Raw genomic sequence first — 19,028 nt, 5'->3', positions numbered from 1 at the left:
TAGCCGGGCATGGTGGTGCATGCCTGTAGTCCCAGCTACCCGGGAGGCTGAGGCAGCAGGATCACTTGAGCCCAGGAGTTTGAGGTTGCTGTGAGCTAGTCTGACGCCACGGCACTCACTCTAGCCTGGGCAACAAAGCGAGACTCTGTCTCAAAAAAAAAAAAAAAAAAAAAAAAAAAAAGAAGAGGAGATACTTTTCAGAATATCTTTGTAGGCAGAGTGAGAACACTACTGACTCAAACTTTCTGATCACTCAAGGGCAACATCTAGCAAAAGAGAAGGGAAGGGCCTGCAGCATGGACAGAAAGGGGTTTAGCTTTTTCCCAGGATCCAGAAGGCCAGAGGGCTCACTTAGAAAATGGAGGTGATGGCAAATTATCCAGGACAATTAATGGCTCCAAGGGTTTCAACTGAAGGAGATAAAAAACCACTTGAAGGGAAGGAGAAAGGAACAAGGGAAGTCAGCAACTGGTGCCTGGAGCAAATCGTCTAGCACTTTAAACTTGTGTCAAGCTAATCTTGCAAAAGAGATTATGTTCCTGTAATTTACATATTCTGCATATAGTTTATACCTTAAGATTTCTTCACACTCTGGTGAAAATTGTGTGTGTTCTTTAAAATGATACTGAGCAAAGGTTACTTTGAAGAGGAGGTTGATATAGAATTAAAGCAAAAGTTCTGTATTTCAAAGGGCATGATTTCTGAAAAAGTCCCCCACTCCCTATCTTTTTGAGCCTTGGGAGTGTGGAAATTATTATTTGAGTAGTTTACATTTATTGATCAGTTAGTGTTTGGGAGGCTAAATGCTTTGAATAGTTTCTCATTTATTCTTCTGTGAGTTAGATACTGCTATTAATATTATTCCCTACTTTACAAATGAAGGAATGGCAGTGTAGCCGGAAAAGGGCAGTGTTAGAACTGACTCTGAAGCTCAAATTCCTTCTAAAACACTACCCTGCATTAGTTAGTCCTGAAAATACCCTAAAGCAAGTAACAATTGCTATAAAATGCTAAAATTAGTAATACCCAGGGAGAGGTTATAAAGTAAATGATGTGGTCATACTGCATTGGTGGGAATGTGAATTGATGTGACCTTTCTGAAGGACAACTTGGCAATATTTACCAGAAGAATTTTAAGGGCAAGTACCCTTTGTTTCAATTATTGAACTACTAAAAATTCACCCTAAAGATTAACTGGCAATGATATATGTGCAAGCCATTCAGTGCAAAGAACTAGAAGCAACCAGTGTCCTTGAAAGGGGAGCTGGTTAACTAAACCATGGTACAGCCATGAAAAAGAAATAAAGGATATCTGTATGTTCAGAAATGGAAAAATCATCAAGATCTAGTACATTTAAAAAAGGTGCAGAATAGTATGTAGAGTGTGATTACTTTTCTAGTACAGTCATTAAAAATATATATTGAAAGTAGATTGATAGATGCACTGGCATAGAAAGAATGTTTTTTCCCTGAAAGGAAATATAAGAATCTTCCAACAATAGATAACTTTGGAAAGAGTAATTAAGTCATTATTTTTGTGCCATTTGGAAATATTTAAGCTTTTAAAATTTTGTTTTCCTCCTTGTGTTTTTCATTTAAAAAAATCCTAACACTTAATTAAATCTTTTAAATAAAATCCAAATAGCTAGCATTTATTGAGGCTTCATAATGTGTAAAGGACTGGGCTAAGCACTCTACCTGTATTACCCCATTACATCCTCACCTTAAATTCTTCTCTCCTTTTTACAAGTGAGGAGTTAGAGGCTCAGACTGGTTAAATCATTTGCTTGAGGTCACACAGTTGGAAGGTGGGGGAAGGAGGTGCAATTTCAATGTCCCTCTGCCTCATTTCAGAGCCCTAGGTCCCCAGTGCCAGGCTACACTCTTCTAAATAATCTTTATACTCTCATCCTTCTAATGAAAGTACACTGGCAAACAACTGGAGTCTAATGAGATAATGTATGTGAAAATACTTTTCTAAGTATAGAGGTGTTTGGGGAGGGTGGGCAGGGACTGGGAGTTTGTTTAAATTAAGCAGATCTGTCCACTGACCCCTAGACAGTTGGGGTATTGTTCTTTGATGAAGTGGTGATCAACAACTTTCTTTTGTTCCTCCTTTAAAAATGTTTGTTCCTCCTTTAAAGTTATATTTACTCCCTTTTCCCCCAATAATACCTGATCATTGTTTAAAAACTAAAATGATATGGAGAAACGAAAGTCCTTTCATAATACTCCTTATCTATAATTAATGACTTTGTTTCAGATTTGAATGACTATATAACTATTTCACACACTCACATATTTTATATAAATGGTAGTAACTTTATATTTGTTCAGTATCTTGCTTTTTCAGCTTTACAATATGTCTTCACCATCTTTTTGTATCAGCACTTAAAATCTACTTTTCTCTAATAGCTGCATAGTATCCCATTATGTGAATATATATAATTTTTAAAATCACTTATTGATGAACATTTAAGTTACTTCCAATTGTTTGCTTTCCTAATCAATGCTGTAATGAGTACCCTTCCTAAGAAAGTTTAAAAGGATCTTCAGACTGTGTGACATTTGTCCCCCTGTAGTTGATGAGAATGACCCAACAGGACTCTGTACTCAGGGAGGAGTATGTTTCACTGTGTAGACAAACAAAGAACACTCTCCAAAACACATTCAGATATAGTAAAGTTGCCAACAGGTGGGACGACCTCAAAAAGAACTCCCTGTTTTGACAGTTTAGTAATAGAGCAGAGACTTGCTACGATTGCTCAACACTCGCTGGATCAGAAGAGGAATTTCCAGACTCAGTTACAAGCACGGCTGGTGGAGGGCTGTGGATTCCACCAGACAGTCTGGAGACAGCTAGACAGGGAGATGAGCAGCAGAGCTCCAAATCAGGCAACAGCACGTGTGGAAGGAGCAGTGACCTATGGGGAAACTCATAACTCATAAACCAAACCTCTTCCAGCAGAGGGCAGTGTCTCAGATATCAGGCAGGACCCAGGCCAGCTGGAGCCAGGGCTGGGAACTTCGCTGGAGAGATTGCACCAGCCTGAGGCCGAGGAGAAATTGAACTGAACTCTCTTTCGAATACTGTAAGTGACATTGGGAAATACTCAGGGAGGGACAGTGAGACCTCACACTACTGTAATTCGCTTGTGTTCTAATGCCTAACAATCTGGGTTGGGTAATAAATCCTTTTTTTATAGAGTTTGGCCATTTAGGGCTTGTAAGTAAAAGAATTTGGAGTCATTTGAAGTAAGTTGGCCACCAAGTCTCTCAGGTTTTCAGGGTGCATGCTTGAATCAAAAAGGGAGTAACATGCCTAAAAGATAGCCTAGCCTGCTTGTCCTGGGGCCCTGTGGATGTGAGACAAAGTTTACAAATAGAAAGTTAGCAAAGGGAAAGATATGTCAGAAGTAACAATTTTATCTAAAAATAGATACTTAGTGTCTAACACTAGAGTTATTATTTACATTTGATCTCAGTGAGTATGACGATGGCCTTTACAACAAAACTTTAGCATGGAAGAGTCTGCTGTGTAGTGATTGGAATCAAACAGACAAAGCTGAGTAGAGTACCATACAGTCCATTTCTCATGCTGTTGTTCTTGAGCCTTGTGATTTAAAAACAAAAACAAAAAACAAGAGTGACTTTGGTAATTGCTGGTGGAGTCAAAGCATATTTGCCAGATAATAAAAGCACTGTGTGTTTGTCAGGCACGGCTAAGTAAAACACACCACATACTAAATCAGAGCAATAGAGAAGTCTAAGGGTAGTTAGCATGCATTTCTCAGAAAAATAGCAAGTGGAAGAAATACCAGCAAAGAAGATAAACTTTCTGGGCTGTTTGGTTTTAACTGCAACTTCTAGTCCAGGGATGTTTGGCGTCTTCCCGATCGCCAGGTTATTAGCTGGCAGTCCTGCACCGGGCAAGGAGCGGCTCAAATCCTCAGGCCTGACTGCGGGAGGCTGAGAGGCGGAGGGGCTTCTACGGGTTTGGGGGTGGGATGGTCAGCAGCAACTGTGGGCGCGAAAGGACGGACGCTGGAGGTTCTCAGGGAGGCCCTTTCCCAAGGCCATAGTTTCGACCCGAAACCGTCCCAGGCCGGCTCGCTAGCTCGGTAGGGCGCGGCCCCAAACGCCACCCGACTCGCCCCGAAGAGGTGGGACTTTCCCCACCGGAAGTGATCCCGTCCAGTCTCGGGGAACTGGGGCACCTCAGCCAGTGTGTCAGGGAAACCCTTCCGGGTGTGTGTTGGGGGGGTGGGGGGTGGGTGAGAAAAAAAAAAAGAGGTGGGTTAGCCTGGAGTCCCTGCGGCCGCCGCCGCCGCCGGACGGCCCCCGCCCCTTTCCCCTCCGCGAGCAGCCGCGCTGGGGCCGCGGTGACACAGAGGAGCCAGCGGGTGGCCATGGCCTTGGAGTGACAGAACCTCCCGGGCGGCCGGGTGGGTGCGGACGGCAGGGTAAGCGGCGGTGGCGGCTGGGCGGCGGCACCCTAATCCGGGTGGGAGCTGGGGAAGGCGGCAGCCAGGGCCGCTGGTTTGGGGCGGGGGTCAGGCGGGTAATGTGCGCCCCTCTCCCTCCTCACAGGCTGGACGACCCCCGCGGGAGCCGGGGCCCAGAGACCCGCCCGGCAGCAGTGACTGGAGCGGAGCCTGCAGGCCCGGGCCGGCTGGGCAGCGCGAGCAGGAAGCGGGGTCCCTGGGCCCCTTTGTGTGAAGGGCGGGGGAGGGGTGCCGGGCAGCCCCTGGCTGCTCCTTAGACGCCCGCCTCGCTGCGGGGGGCCCCTTGCCGCGGCCCTAACCCCTTCCCTGTTAGAGCACTCTGCTCCTCCCCACCCTCGCTGGGTTTCTCCCAGGCTCGCCTTCCTCCCCACGCCCCCTGCCTGGACTTCAGTTCCTATAGGAAGGGTATTACCATCCCATCCCCACCCACCCTGACACTACGCTCTTTCCCCTCCCCCTCCTTTAACTTCCTCTTCTTCCCCGCTTGGGCCCTCTGCTTCTCTGCACTCTCCTCCCCAGTTCGCAGATTTCCGCCCACCTTCCGCCTAGTCTAGCAGCGCCGCAGCTAGCGGGGTGTTATTTTTCCCCCCCTCTGGTAGGAGTTAGTGAAGGTGAGACTCATGAGGGAGTACAAGGTAGTGGTATTAGGGAGCGGAGGGGTTGGCAAATCTGCCCTTACTGTGCAGTTTGTCACTGGAACTTTCATTGAGAAATATGACCCCACCATTGAAGATTTCTACCGCAAAGAGATCGAAGTGGACTCTTCCCCCTCCGTGCTGGAAATTCTGGACACCGCAGGAACTGAGCAGTTCGCCTCCATGAGAGATCTCTACATCAAAAACGGCCAAGGTTTCATCCTGGTTTATAGTCTGGTTAATCAACAGTCTTTTCAGGTAACCAAACCAAGTCTTGTAATTTGTTAGAAGGGGGTGTGGTAATCCTACATCTACTTCTGGTTTGCTTAAACCGTACGTTAATGACTATGTTTTGCTTTTGAAAGTTAGACATGGCGCATTCTTGAGGTTACTCCTGGCATGGAAAAGTATCGGGTTGTTTCTACAGAGAGTACTAAAGTAACAAACGTCAACAAATATTTTAAAGCTATTTTTAAGTCAAAGAAAAGGGAAAAAGAAATAGGTCAGTCTTTGTATATTTAGCCTGGAATATAACCTTCTGAAGTTGCTTGCTCAATTCAACAAGTATTGATTAACGTACTCAACAAAACATTTAGCAGATAATCTCGGGTAAATATAGCATTTTGAAAGGAAAATTATTTGGAGCGTATTATCTGTTGCACAGATAAGTCCTCTGTGTCTCTTCCCCCTCCGTCCCTCCCTCTGCTCCAACGAGATTCATAAATCTTAGTGTTGCAAGATGAAATACTCAAGACCTGCCTTCTAGGCATTTTACTTACTTGGGGCATGTAGCATAAAGGGAAGTTACTAATTGAAAAGACTTGTACCTAGAATTAATAACCAACAAAAATCAAGAATGGCTCTCATTTTCTGCAGTCGATCCAAATTGGTTTTGGTAACATTGCCTATATTTATAGAAAATATGTGGGTCTGGGAACACTGAACAAGTGCAGATTTCTTATCCTGGCTGGGTGGTCAAACTAACTGGATGTAGTCCAATTGCTTAGGAAAATCTGTCCTGCCCTTCACTGGGAGACAGACCGAAAGTTTAACGTTATTTTAGGAGATGCAATAAATGTTGCTATTTATTCTTTGAAAATAAATAACCTCATATTGACCCATTATATTGACCTTCATTGATTTAGGAAATGGATATTTTTTTCTGCATTTAAAGGTATGCACTTAATGTTGCTTACTTAAGAGACCTTAAGTGCTTTAGCCAATACAATGTGCTAATTCCACTTTCTTTAGTATTTTAAATTAAAGTACTATAGTGAACTTTTCCAGTAACCTGATATAGCAACTTCAAGGATTTTTTTAAGATAACAAGTTCCAGGTAAATTAATCAACGCTATTGTGACCAAACTAGTTCAATTTATGTAGGCTTACAATTCTAAAGCAATAGTATCATAAAAGCATTTTCCCCAGAAAGTACCAAAGTACTAAAGGTGCTGTTTGACAGGGATATTCTTTCTAAAGGATCCTCAGGAGATTGTTACTCTATCAGCTAACTCTGGAGGCTGAGTGTCTTTTGGAGGGTGTTTCATAAGATTTCCATTATCTCCACTTATGTTAGAGACAGAAATTGGAAGTGAAAATCTGTGCCATTATTTCAATGAAGACTTAGACTCTTTTGAGCCCATATGCCAATAAGTTTGGATTCTCAGCTGAACTTGTGTTTACATTTAGACAGCGGGAAAAGAAGCTAGGAGACTGAGTTATACATGATCAAACTAAATTGTTGTAAATATATAACTGTATTTTTTATAAATTTTCACAGTCCCTTGTTTTTTCCTTTGACCTGTGTATGAATATTCTCTTTACTATAACTATTCAAATTAAACACATGTTTTATATTTAAGGCAAACCTTATAAGTTGTGAAAAATCAAGAATTGTGATTTTTTTAAGAATTAAATCTATGATACTATCTTAAATGAATACTTTTTTCCCTCCCAAAATTGATGCTACTGGAGAATTGCTAAGGCTCTTTCTTATCTTTTGTAATTAATTGTAACTACTTGTAAAACATAATACACATGGGGAAAAAACAAGTAGTAAAAACAAACGTAGGCAAAGAAAAATATGACGACTTTCCACCCAAACTCCCCATGCATTGTCCTTCTCTGACAGTTGCTCACTATTACAGTGGTTTCTAGTGTATTTAAGTGTATTTTAAGGTGTTTGATTTTACCAGAATAAAGGCACACCATTCAATTTAAAATGAAATATTTAAGTGTATTAATCTGTTTTTATCTGTGGTATTCTAGGTGTTACAAAGTGGGTTTTGTTCCTACCTAAAACACTTTCTCTCAAGCCCTCTTGCTTCATGGCTAGGAATGCATAGATGCTGCAATCCTGTGCTGATAACAGGTGTTACAAGAAGTGATCACAAGCAGGCAGGTTTAGGGAGATGGCCAAACATCCTTATGTACCAATGGATTAATCATATTTGGGAACTTGCTTTTTTAATCAGTGTAGACTAGGGGTGGGGAGAAGTGATTATATGAGTCTTAACGTTAGTGTGCAACCTATGTTTTATATTCTTGACATAAACTCAGCAGGTAGGACCTGTGGAAATTATGTAGCTCCTACTTCAGTGGACAAATTGACAACATTTTCTCTGTTTGGGTGTGTGATTTTATTTTGAATTCAACTTTATATACTCACCGAGGGCTGACTTTTTGTAATATTGTAATACTTATGTTGTGGTTATGCAAACAGCATAATTTTTTTTCTTTCTCTTTGTTATTGTTTGAATAGGATATCAAGCCAATGAGAGATCAGATTGTCAGAGTGAAGAGATATGAAAAAGTCCCACTAATCCTAGTAGGAAATAAAGTGGATCTGGAACCAGAAAGAGAGGTTATGTCTTCAGAAGGCAGAGCTCTTGCTCAAGAATGGGGCTGTCCTTTCATGGAAACCTCGGCAAAAAGTAAATCAATGGTGGATGAACTTTTTGCTGAGATCGTCAGGCAAATGAACTATTCATCCCTGCCCGAGAAGCAAGATCAGTGTTGTACAACTTGCGTTGTCCAGTAAAAAAGATAACCTCAATCATGGCCATACCGAGCAGGTTAGTTGTTGATGGAACTATATGAGCCAGGTGCTGTTTTATTTTGGATCAAATATAACAAAAAGCTGATTAATAATTGATACACATGCCAATACCTTAAATTTCTTTAGTTTTAAAATAACATTTTCCTTAGCAGAGAATAGTCAACATTCAGTGAAGAAAATTTTTTTAAATGCAGATAATCAAAATGAAGGTAAGAAATTGCCTGTATTCCCATCACCAAGATTTTTTTCTTAATGACTACTTCTCTGCTTTGTTGATAACATTTCTTTGGGGTGTTTTAAAGCATAATACACCTTTTCTCTGTTTTTATGATTTAGTACCCAAAATGCACAGGAGAGAGCATTCAATAATAATTTCAGAAGATGATTAGTTTTGTGGTGTTTTCAACACTTTTACGTTTTTACATCCCAGGCAAGAGAATTGCTATAATTAAAATAATCAATTTACTAATCACCCAAGTGCTCGATTTAACAGGATGATTATTTAATCAAATTCATCTGTACCTTGCACTTGAGGGACTTAAGTGACCTCTGATAACAAATTATAGCGTTACATGCACCTTGACTTCATTATGAATATATGGCCCAAATAAGAATCTGGTTAAATCATCTGTGATGTGTTAGAAAGAAAAATCCCAAGCACAGGAAGCAGTTTTTTTAAGTTTAATATATAGTAGAATTAATAAGAACAATAATGAAGCCTTCAAGCCTTTCATTGAGTTAAATGGTAAAAGTTTTTTAAATGAATGAGTTGTTTTTTAAGTATGGGTATTTAAAATTTACTGCGCATTTAAAACAAAATTATCTTATTCACATCATGATCTTTTCATCTAGACTGTAATTGAGCAAATAGTCTCACTTAGACAGTAACACTTAGATAATAAAACAACCAATATCATGGATGACTGAGAAACCACAGCAAATGCCAGACTATCCTGACAATATCAGGAATGAAATTGATCTTCTTGAGCCAGGGCTGACCTGGAGTCTAGGAGGCAGTGTTGCAAATGGCAACAGACATTTCAGATCACAGTGATGATTCCTAATCAAAGGTCTGGCTTTATATGTGTTCCCTGGAGAAAAGACTAACGGTCCCTAATTTATCTTTTCAGACAAGGTTTCCTGTCAGATAGTGTCATCTTTGGAAATGAAGGATTACCACAATGCTTTATTCAAAATGCTTTCACTCATCAGCCTTTAGCATACCATAATATGATGAAAACTCATTTATTTTCTTATGTCTAGCTACAGCTATTATTTTATAAAGTCACTGTTCAGACTGTAATGCAGCTTATGTTTGGTTGATAGGGTTGCACTCATAGTATAGTCTTTTGAGAAGGAGACAAGTGTATGGATTGAGTCCCATGTTCTTGCTTCTGTAATCTTGCTTCTTAAACTGTAAGCGAGCTTCAAGTTTGAACTTGTTTTGTATGGCGATTGCATCTTTATCATTATGCTCTAGACACTTTTAACTGGGTAGATGACATAAGCATAGACGTTTTTGTTTTAATTTTATTATCTTTATAAAAAATTAACCAACTCCCACAAAATGTGCCCGACTTTCTTTCCATCATTTATGTAAACTGCTATAGGAGGTAAACTGAATAAAATTGGTCTCACACATGCAGAGGACCAGTTGTCTAAGCCAAATTGGCAAATGGATAATTTTTCTAAAGCTATTTTAAGCCTTTTTATTCTGAATTTTATTTCATTTTGTAAATTTTTGTGATCTGAATTATTGTTAATCTATTTGGTTACCTACAAGAATGAGTATGTAGATTTCTTTTACTTTAATATCTCAAGCCAAGTATGTTTACATTTTTGTTTAAATACTAAAGATCAGAAATTATTATTAATACCAATAAATACTCATTTTTATAGTAATGGTTCACATACCCTGTATAGTTTTTGCTTGGGTTTGTTTTTGTAAGCAGAATACATAAATGATGATATGGGCCTTGAAATAAAATAACCAATCAGCTGAATTTCTAAAAATACTAAAGGGAACTCCCTGACCAAGACCTTTTAGCACAAAAACCACTCTGTGCAGATTTTTTGTTCTGACATCAAATAAGATTGAACTGATGTGTATGGGAATCTATAATCTGGGTCTAGTAAAGTTTGTAGTTGTCCTTGCTCACTATTTACCTAAAAAACAATAGATGATGGATTTTTAATTCTGTCGCTTGAGTCATAGAGCTCTGAAGTCTGTCAGTCCCAGATCTAGATTGAAGATCAGACTTTGGCAGGTAAAGGTGATTTGAGAAATGTTTGTCTTTAATATTTAGAAAAGTACCTTGTCCCAGTTAGAAATAGGACTTAAGTCAGAAAGACTGTGATTGTTGTCTTTAATTAATTGCTTTTTTTAAGTGAAAGGGAAAATTTATTAATGCTCTAAGAATTGCTTTTGATAATTCCTCACATTTATTTCTTAACACCCTTCAATTTGGGTCACTGGTCTCTTGCCCAACACCTGTTTATCTGCATGATTCCCAGGATTGTTTCCTCACCTTTTACCCTCCCATTGGCAGTAATGTTGGTGTCAGTTTGGAAGCATGGCCAGATTCTATATACACTGCCCTCATCCTCAGTTCTTTACTGACCTGAGGGGCTTCCCTTTAATTGCTTTGAAGGACTTCTTTCACTGTGCATCAGTAGTATGATAGAAACCCAGATCGGTGTTATAGCCTTATTCTAGTTTTATTCACTATATCATAGCTACTCTGTATTGGTACAGGAGTCCTCAAACTACGGCCCACGGGCCACATGCGGCCTGCTGAGGACATTTATCTGGCCTGCTGGGTGTTTTTGCTGCTGCTGCCTGTCCTGCTTAGCAGCCAAGTCATTCTGGGCCCACAGTGCGCAGCATGTGTGGAATGTGTGCTGCACTCTCCAACGGCCCTCCAGTGGTCTGAGGGACAGTGAACTGACCCCCTGTTTAAAAAGTTTGAGGACCCCTGGATAATTGGCAGTTCACTGTTTTGGTACGGATGCATGTTTTGTTAATACTATCATAATACTAGGAAAGAAGTAAAGTGCTGTGTGCGTTCAGGGAAAGGAGAGGCCATATCTAGTTAGAGCAGAGTTTCTTGACATTCTGGAATCTTTGATGTTTGGGGCTGTCTTGTGCATTGTCAGAATTTTAGCAGCATCCCTGGCTTCTACCCACAAGGTGCCAGTAGCATTTCCCCTGTCTTTCCCATTGTTTGTCTTGTAACAAATAAGAATATGTCCAGAAATTGCCAAATGTCCCTTGGGGGGCAAAATTACCCTGGTTAAGGACCACTGAGTTAGAGGAAGTGGAAAGAAAGCAATAGCATTTGAATCAGGCCTTGAAGAATGGGTAGGACTTGAGGGGATGGCGATGTGGTTAGAGGTGATTTCCAAACAGAAAGAATGCCAAAAGGAACATAATAACATCCTAAAATATTCTGTAGATTTCCCAAAAGGGAAGGAGTACAGTAAAGTTATCCCTTAAATATGAAAATTTGTTTTACCCTTTTGGCAAATAGAATTTTTTAAAGATGATTTTCAAAGGATTTCTATGTGTCGGTCTGTCCAGTATTGATGACAGTTATACAGAAAGAAAACAGGGGGGGAAAAAAGGTATTCTTCATTATGATTTGAAGGTCTCCTGCAAGATTTTATACCATTTTTCGCAGTGTGTTATGGAACGGGTTCTCCCAACTAGAGTAAATGGTGCATAAGAGTAGCAAACACCAGGAAGCAAACTGAAAGAACAAAGATCATTATTTATGTCAGCCCCAGTTCATTATTTATGTCAGCCTGCAGAAAAAAGGGAGATTCTTGATTCAAGACTAGCACATCATTTCACATGCAGCAGAATGCCTGCGATGTTAACAAAGGCTCTTGAAAGGCTAAACCATCTATGAACATCATTTTAGTCTAGCTGGACTTACTATTTCTAAATACAGTAGAATTGATTAGCATTTTTAGGATTTTTTAAATAAAAATCTAGAATCAAAATTGTTTCTAATCTTTCTTCCAGGTTTTCATTAAATATTGTATACTGGGGGTTTAGCAAATATGGCGGAAAATCCTCAAAATTAAATCACACTGTGCACTTTAAAATTTCCTATCCAAGTTAAATATCAATCATGTCATTAAAACACTGGGGTGGAATTTTGTTGCAGAAGTTACAGTTTTATTAGATACTTCCTTTTTGTCCAATTTTGCATATCACTTTGGAGAAAATGGCTTATTTAAAACACTCATCTGTCATCCGGTTCACATGGTTAGTCAACATGGATGGAGGACGTGAATGGAGGAAGCGTGGCTTTGGGGGTAGTATGTATAATAGCCACAGCAAACCTGGGGTAAAAGGGAACTACAAAGCTACTTTGCCCTTTCTGCTACCCCTAATTCTCCAAGACCTTCACTGACCACCACAAGATTCATGGTTTGAGACAGTTCAAAGTGAACAGGTGCCTAGTTAGACCTGCTCTGGGTGTGGAGGTGTGTCTGGTGATTAGAATGACTCTTTGTATATCTGTTCCCTTTTTAATTGCTTCCTTTTAACCTCAAGATTAGGTTTTTATTGCAGAATGAAATGCATATGAGCCGTTCAGTTTTACTCCATTACCTCTCTGGCTTAGAATGAACCATCAGTAGAATTAACAAAAATTGCATCATGGAGTTGGAGAATTGCCACCGAGGAAGTGTTCTAGCCATACTACAGTAAAGATTCTCCTCATGGCAGATTATTTCTCAGTGGAATTCTACAATTCAGAAGATAGTATCACTAAGAAAAACTTAAGTCCTGTCAGCTATTGGAAAAACTTATCCAATCAAAAACATTCCTTGATTAGCCACAGTCTTAGGAATATCAGATTTGCAAAAAGCAATTTAGAGTTGAGGGGAGCAGTATCTTACCTTGTCAAATTCAAAGATAGCAGCTGGAATAAGATCACTGGGCTTATATTACTGTTTGTTATCACTGGACATGGTCATACTATTTGAGATCTTAGATTTGAACTCATATTAATTTAAACTTGGAGATTTTAGGTCTCGGACATAAGAATAATAGCTAATCCTTTCCCTTCTACCTGGGTTCACCATAAACATTAAGTGTGCTTGCTTTCTTTCAAGTGTAGTTCCACCTCCATTCAAGGATTATGTGCCATAGATTCAGCTTTCACTCTCTAATGAGTGACAGTGAGCACTTTTAATGACCTAGTCCTCCCACTCCACCCCAATAAGCTTCATGAGTATTATGCAAATTAGGGTAGAGAAATGAAACAAGATATTTAACAAAAACATAATCTCTATCAGAATTCAGTCTGGTGTTTTGCTAGTATAACTAATATTTAACTTGTATATGAAAATGCCAAATAAAAATGTGAAAGGAAATTCATTTTTTAAAAATTCCTTTGGTTAAATTCCCAGAATATTATATGTCTAAAACTGGAAAGAAAATAAAAGCAATTATGGTTGCACATTTATATTTACTAAAAAGAGAGAAAGAATGCTAGTAAATACCACTGTATTTAGATATGATAAGTCCAGTTAAGCTAAAAAGACATTCATAAACTGCTAATCCTTTCAGGAGCCTTTGTTAGCATCCCTGGCATTCTGCTGCCATGTGAAATGATGTGTTAGTCTTGCATCAAGAATGTCCCTTTTTCTTCAGGCTGACATAAATAATGATCTTTGTTCTTTCAGTTCTGTGTTTGGTACTCTTGTGTACCATTTTACCCCACTTAGGAGACCCTATTTCATAATTTCCTGAACAAAATATTTGGACTGTTTGTTTTTTTGTTTTGCTTTGTACTCTCCCATAATAATAACATATTAGAAAAAAAGTGAAACCAAACAGTTAAGCACGAATTTGAGTAGAAGCTTCCAGTGTTAAGATTTCTTGGGTGTCTTGCTGGAAATTTGAGAGTGAGGAGGAAGATAACATGAAAGCAGCAAGTTATACCTTTGCAACATGTCTAGATGTGGTATCCTTTCAGTTAAAAAGCACTAATTTGACCAGCTGCCATTAAAGCTTCTGGGATTTCTTTTTAAATAAATGAGAGTGTTAGTACACTGCAAATTTTGCTGTCACTGTGGAGCAAGAACATTTATGTTTTGCGTTATGTGAAATCCTATTCAAAAAGATCCTGTTGTTTTTGCTTAATGCAAGCTTTTGCTTCAAGATTTATTAATGCAGAGAATTATAATTTATTACTCTCTTTAAAAGTAGCCAGTATCAATACTTTGTTTAAAGGTATGCCTAATGTTAATATTGTTGAATCTGACTCAGGATTTATCTATATCTCTTAATTTCACTGGAGTATTGTCATCCCATGGAATGTGGATGGACCAAATATTAACCAGGTTTTTAGAGATGGGAGGTGATGAATATATCACATTTTATTCAATATAGATTATGGTCAGTAAGATGCTTTGTATTATTAATGTTTATTTTGGCTAGAAATAAATAAGTGCTTAATTTGATTTCAGGGAATACTTGAACTATTACATCTTTACGTATTAAAAGTCTTCAATATTTAAGAGACATAATCATATTTGAAAACCGTAAGCTCTTTACAATTTATTTTGAACATGTAGATTGAAATTTATAGCAAAATTATTAATTCAAATTGAGGGAAATCTAATCTGAATTACTAAAAAGTCTTCATGGTGAATTGCATATATAATGAAATACTATTGTGTTCAAATAGGTATAGAAATTTCAACTAGGCTAAAAGAATATCAAGGTCCTTAGTCTGGATATCAAAAATACAATCCTGGTCTTCTAGAAATGTGTAAAATAGCTGGGAAATGAAAACAAATTTATAACAACCCTGTGAGGAAATTATTTTCATCCCCTTTTCAATGATGAGGAAACTGGGCTTATCCAAACTTAAATAACCAGTGTCCTAATTAGCAACTTTAATGCACAAAGGTCTTAATTTTAATTGGAAAAGATGTTTCTATAATAGTTTCTAAAGAGGCAGACTTTTGTTCTGTTCTTTCCTAATGCGTTAGGTGGCAGGATTTCAGTAACTATGAGCAGAGTGGCATTCGTTACAAGTAATCATTTTATGATATAACTGCTAATAAAGCATTTACTCAGGCTCTTTAAACACTTACAGAAGTGTAGCTGTCAAATGAAATCAAAATCATGCATTTATAAACATTGGTTGACCCCTTAGATGATCTTAAACTGGTTTTACTTGGCATTCTTTCATAGTTGCTATTCTTTTGTTTCTGGCTTTATGATAACATTTTTTATCTTCCATGTTACAAAGCAAATGCAATTCCACTCCCCTAGAAGCTATTTGGTGATTCAGCACAGTTGAAGGACATTGTGTCTGTCTGAATGATAGATTCACCCCCACCCCATTATTAACTGGAAGGGCGGAAATCTATCAGCTATAAGAGCAGAGACTGAGGAATCCCAATCATAGAAGTCCCTGTGTTTGGGAGGATGTCCAAAAAAGGGCAGACCAGAGTAGGAAATATGAACTGCTACTATTACCCAGCATCTAGCCCAAACCAGGGCATCTAGTGCTCACTATTTAGACTCTGATTGAATAACATTTTCTTATTTTAAATTCCCCAAAAAACTAAATTCAGAAAAAGGCTAGTATAATATCAATTAACTTATAATTATATGCATTTAATTCTAATACCATTTCTAGTTAAAATATGAAGAGATCAAGTTTTAAAGTATAGGCAACATTTGCCATAACTTTTACACTGTAAGATCGTTTAAACCAATAAAAACCTTATTAATATTATGTAAGTATAATACAAGTATAAAATGTAGTACAATAAAAATAGAGTGGCTACACACACACACACACACACACACACACAGAGTACATTATATCCAATGCATCATTACTATGTTTCTGATTCTTAATGACTTTTCAGGACCACAGAAAATTACCTTTTTACTTAAACTAATGAGGAACACAGTGAAATTCCACCTTAAGATTAATATTCTTGTTACCACTTCCATGTTTATATAGATCTGTTGTCAGTGTTTTCTTTTAAAGCTATAATCTATATTTCTACATTTTATGATATTTTTATCTTAATTGCAGATAAAACTCAGAGGAAATTTGCACAGATGCTGCTTTGGAGAACTTTACAACCTGGGTTGCAGAACTGAGCCTTGGTAAACCTGTCTCTATTACAGCATGTTGCCATACATCTAATTAAGTGCATAAGGTCTTTGGCCTTCAAGATCCATTGACCTTAAACAGGAATGCTTAGCACGTTTACCATACGTTTAAAATCTGTTCTTTATCAATCAGTCCTTTTATAGCTTTCTAAGTTCTTATTGATGGCTAATATGCAAGGGTTAATTTTTAATATTTTAATTGATTTCTTTAATCAGTTTCTCAACTTGTATTTATTAAATACTCAAACTCAGTATTACCTACTCAATGCCTTTTAAAAGAAAGTTATAATGGAGAAAAAATTGAGCCTTAAACAAATGGTTACTTCTGTATATTACCTCGTACCAGTGCTTCATCCTATTTGTAAAATCTTTCTCCTTTAAATGGTTGGTTAATACTTTGAGACTTTGTTTACGTGTGGCAGTGTTGTAAAAAAAAAAACAAAAAAACTAAAGATCACATTTTTACCTGTATGGATGGAATATCCCTTTTCTTCAAGTGCAGTTTGTGATATGTTTTTGTAATTAAAATGTTCTGAAAGTTATGATTCATATTTGAAATTGACTGTAGAGCATTTAGTTGAAGAGTTAAGCATTCAATTCCATTAGGTTTTCACATGTGTTAATCTCATTTACCGCATTGAATTGCGGCAGTAACATTTTCCTTTCTGTGAAGTTCTAAATTTAGTTATGACCTATTTAGCAATGCCTTTGAAAAGGGATATTGTATCCATGGTAAATTAATTGTATACTTAAACAGAGATAGCTCAGCTTTGCCTATCAGGCTTATAATTGACATCTAGTAAACTTCTGCACATGTAAAATTGAATTCAAATGAAATCATATACACTTTCTAGTTCTTAATATTTGTCTTTCTGAATAATCGTTTAAAGCAATATTTGTTAAAGTTTTCTTGCACTATCACAATTGCTTTTTAGTTATTTCTCAAGAAGCATGTTCGTAGTAGAGACAAAATCTGTGTAACAGGAGGGAGAATAGCGCCAAGTCTCTGGGCTATTTTTTATTTTTGCAAATGTGCTTTCTAATAGCCATTGCCTTCCATGTTGTTTACCTAATCAGCACATTTTGTCTGAATACTTGAACATTTTAACAGTAACACAGGTATAGAAACAGAAAGGAAACTTACAAAGAGTAATCTTTTGGTTCCGTTTTAACATCAGGACAATGAGCGCTTTTTCTAGCAATGATTTTTAAAATTGTGTAAGTTTGACAGTATTTTACTGTTGGGTTTTTATTTGGTTTTAGTTGTGTGCTTTTAATTTGCAGAAGTTAGTAACTGCAGCTCACCTACTGCACCAAAGTTCTCGATTTTAGGAGCCCAGCTTTAGTCATTTGAACATGCTTCTAAACAAAACAAAACAACCAAAACTATACTTTTGATCTATAATAATAGCTCAATAACTTTGTCAAGGAAAGCTCTAATATATGCAGTGATGGTTTATGGAGGGTGTGGCAATTTTAAATTTGTATTGTGTGTGATGTTCAAATAAAGTGATATCTACATTCATGTGATTTATTGGTCAGCATGACCATTAATTATTGAGTAGAAATTGATTAAACTTTGATTTCCTTTTTTTAAATCGTGTTACATTTGATTCCTGATCAAATTCCTTCAAAGTGAACTCTTGTAATAAAATTTTGAATTTTATGGTGAGATTGTAAGGGTAGAGGCAATTGAAACATTGTTCATTATTTATAAACTGCTTGAAATGAATACTTAATTTAAGTTTGCACTTTAATACCAAACTTAAAACCAAACACTCATTTCAAAGTAGGTTAAGTGATTGTGGTTCATCTTTATTAGCTTTGTGAAATTCTAAAGGAATCAAATAATTCATGATAATTTAAATTTTCTTCAGATTATTGATTTTTGATACAGTATTTCTTTCCTCTGGATAGTTTGTTGTTTTTTTTTTTTTCTCTCTCTCTCTGTCTCAATTACAGTGTTCATTGTCATTGACCTCAGCAGCAAATTTATCTTGAATTCACTTAGGATCACAGGAATCAGGGGAAAGTGATTTAAAAGGTGGTTTCTCCAGCACATTTTAAGAAAAGGGACCAAAAGTTATTTTAGCTTCCTCAATAGATTGCATGTTGCTTATTAGGAGAATAAATTAATATTAAATGCAATATATGTCTTGTCTTTACTATGGCATCTGTTTAGGAGTTGTTCAAATCACTGCAGTAGGGCTCTGCAAATAAAATCATGTAACCTATTATCATGGATCTAATGTACTGTAACTTTATCAGTGAAAGGTAAAATCTCAAATAACAAGTACAAACATTGAACAATTACCTATAAAGATTTGTAAAAGTAAAATTTTTCCAATAGATTTCATTCTTGTCATTTTGTAAGACGACCCTGCAGTCCACCTGTTTGTAACTTTTTTAATAAAATAGACATCTGTATTACTGAGATTGGTTTCTTTAATTATTTGGTGTATTGCTTTATGTTCTAGATTTTCTAAGTTATAAATCTTTCTCATAACTGAAAATCACTACTTCTTTATCAAAATGATAATGTGTATTGCAGTATATGTTTAAACTGAAGTTAAACATTTGTTTTCTTGTTTTTTTTAGTCACCATTCTGCCATATTTGGGAAAAACTGAGATATATCCTAAAATATAATATGTAACCAATTTGAATAACTTA

At 37.3% G+C, this 19,028-nt stretch overlaps 1 protein-coding gene across 3 annotated transcripts in view; it reads left to right on the top strand.

Annotated features, from left to right (window-relative positions):
* The window catches only part of RAP2C (RAP2C, member of RAS oncogene family), a 31,001-nt gene extending 12,211 nt beyond the window's left edge, over positions 1-18,790 (top strand). The window contains exons 2-5 of one of the 3 annotated variants that reach the window (XM_012764747.3): positions 2,966-3,092; positions 4,591-5,398; positions 7,902-8,214; positions 16,277-18,790. In XM_012764747.3, coding sequence (XP_012620201.1) covers positions 5,126-5,398; positions 7,902-8,180 — 552 coding nt within the window. In that variant the 5' untranslated portion in view covers positions 2,966-3,092; positions 4,591-5,125 and the 3' untranslated portion in view covers positions 8,181-8,214; positions 16,277-18,790. Of the gene's footprint in view, positions 1-2,484; positions 3,093-4,271; positions 4,464-4,590; positions 5,399-7,901; positions 8,215-16,276 lie in introns of those variants that run through there. The other 2 variants (XM_012764749.3, XM_012764750.3) reach the window with 2 other exon arrangements.
* Positions 18,791-19,028: the final 238 nt, after the last annotated feature.

This window comes from Microcebus murinus, chromosome X (genome assembly GCF_040939455.1).
Source record: "Microcebus murinus isolate Inina chromosome X, M.murinus_Inina_mat1.0, whole genome shotgun sequence".
In the NCBI taxonomy this organism is placed as follows: domain Eukaryota; kingdom Metazoa; phylum Chordata; class Mammalia; order Primates; family Cheirogaleidae; genus Microcebus; species Microcebus murinus.
This window is presented reverse-complemented; position numbering and strand designations above follow the sequence as displayed.